This window comes from Perkinsus marinus (genome assembly GCF_000006405.1).
Source record: "Perkinsus marinus ATCC 50983 genomic scaffold scf_1104296928836, whole genome shotgun sequence".
NCBI classification, from domain to species: Eukaryota; Perkinsozoa; order Perkinsida; family Perkinsidae; genus Perkinsus; species Perkinsus marinus.
Genome location: NW_003216689.1, coordinates 422,276 through 424,110, shown reverse-complemented (window position 1 = coordinate 424,110; position 1,835 = coordinate 422,276). Strand labels below are relative to the sequence as shown.

The 1,835-nt window shown below is 40.8% G+C and overlaps 1 protein-coding gene across 1 annotated transcript in view; it reads left to right on the top strand.

The window, feature by feature from the left end:
• The window catches only part of Pmar_PMAR006855 (conserved hypothetical protein), a gene marked incomplete at both ends in the record, with an annotated part of 3,851 nt that overhangs the window by 152 nt on the left and 1,864 nt on the right, over positions 1 to 1,835 (top strand). Inside the window, 7 exons of the mRNA XM_002788117.1 lie at positions 189 to 276; positions 323 to 453; positions 501 to 549; positions 605 to 690; positions 738 to 864; positions 1,055 to 1,133; positions 1,307 to 1,410. Of these exons, the coding sequence (XP_002788163.1) occupies positions 189 to 276; positions 323 to 453; positions 501 to 549; positions 605 to 690; positions 738 to 864; positions 1,055 to 1,133; positions 1,307 to 1,410 (664 nt within the window). The remainder of the gene's footprint in view (positions 1 to 188; positions 277 to 322; positions 454 to 500; positions 550 to 604; positions 691 to 737; positions 865 to 1,054; positions 1,134 to 1,306; positions 1,411 to 1,835) is intronic.

Sequence of the window (1,835 nt, the reverse complement as noted above, 5' to 3'; positions counted from 1 at the left end):
ACATGGTCAACTACATGTGTTGGTGAAAATATGGAAATTCTGAGGAAATTTGGGAAAAATTCGTGTTAGTTTCTGTACATTTATCGTATATATTCTCCCAGTTCGTACGAAAAGTCCTATGATCACCGAGGAAACTTCTGAGCTCAGTTGAGGAAAGCAAACATGTATTCATCCAACACCACTGGTAGGTACGAAACTCTCTGATGTTGTTCGTACGGCCTCCGATGAGCCTCCTGAGTACGCGATAGAGCCTCACTCGGAGTACCACACTGCTGGGTAGGAGAGATCGCTGTTGTAGTTGATGATGATTGGTGGGGCTTAGACTGCCGCATAAGATCGCTCTCTTCGCTCACGGCGAAGTCCCCGAGTACGGTGGGGAGTGGATGGTCGCTGATACTAGAAGGATTATGGAAGAACTTGATAAGGAGGTCGTTAGGAAATTTGATGAGCTTGGTAATATTCTCATACCGTAAATCGAGCACATTACGGTTCTTTGGTAGGGGCGTGCTATAGGGTGTTTTACGAATCTAGGGATAACAGTGTGATTGGGTAGTGCATGGGGGGGGGGGTGTAGTGTCTACGATATGGGATTGTTGTGGTATAGATACAATAATTGGCAAACGAATATTAATTGTGATAAGGAGAAAGTTGAGGAGTACTTGAGAATTCGTGGATACGACTGGAAATGGAGTATGTATGAAAATGTGGTGATTGTGGTTAAGTTTATCATTTACTAGATGATGATGCCTCGTTGGAATATTGGAAAGTGTACCCAGCAGTGGTGCCTCATCCGGTGACTGGCGAGAAGTGTTGGTTTAATCAAGTCCATGCTCAACATAAAAGCTTTTATTATTCCCATCCGAAGTAGTCCATGAGGGGGGGGGGGGGGTATTGTGGTCAACTACATGTGTTGGTGAAATATTGTTGGTTTCTGTACTAGTTTTGGAGATCTTCTTCCAACTCGTATGTAAACTGCTATGAATGTTGAGGAAGCTTTTGAGCTCAGCTGAGGAAAGCGAAGATATTTTTGCCGCGTTAGGAGTGCTGGTGTTAGGTATAGGGACCTGCCTAGGGACAGTAACAGATTCCCGGTGAACACTACTTATGGGGATGGTACTGAGATAGAGCCTGAGGTGAGTACAACGTCATCGACATAATCGTTCGCTCGAAAAAGTGCGTTAAAACGTTCCAGTGGCATGTTTACCCTCGTTTTTGAGGTGAAGTAGCATCGACTAGAAATTTTACATTTGTGAGAATATTCAATATGGAATTTGATCTTGGTATGTTGTTAGTAGTGGTGGAGTAGGTACTGGCTCATATAAGGTCTATAATATGGAGGAATTGTCACGCAGCGCCCCTACGTACTGGTGCACTACTGGTACAGGATAACTATCTTACTTTACATGGACGGTAATAGTAGTAGTGGTAGTAGTAATAGTAGTAGTATTAGTATTAGTATTAGTATTAGTAGTATTAGTAGTAGTAGTAGTAGTAGTAGTAGTAGTAGTAGTAGTAGTAGTAGTAGTAGTATTAGTAGTAGTAGTAGTAGTAGTAGTATTAGTATTAGTAGTAGTAGTAGTAGTAGTAGTAGTAGTAGTAGTAGTAGTAGTAGTAGTAGTAGTAGTATTAGTAGTAGTAGTAGTAGTAGTAGTAGTAGTAGTAGTATTAGTAGTAGTAGTAGTAGTAGTAGTAGTAGTAGTAGTAGTAGTAGTAGTAGTAGTAGTATTAGTAGTAGTAGTAGTAGTAGTAGTAGTAGTAGTAGTAGTAGTAGTAGTAGTAGTAGTAGTAGTAGTATTAGTAGTAGTAGTAGTAGTAGTAGTAGTAGTAGTAGTAGT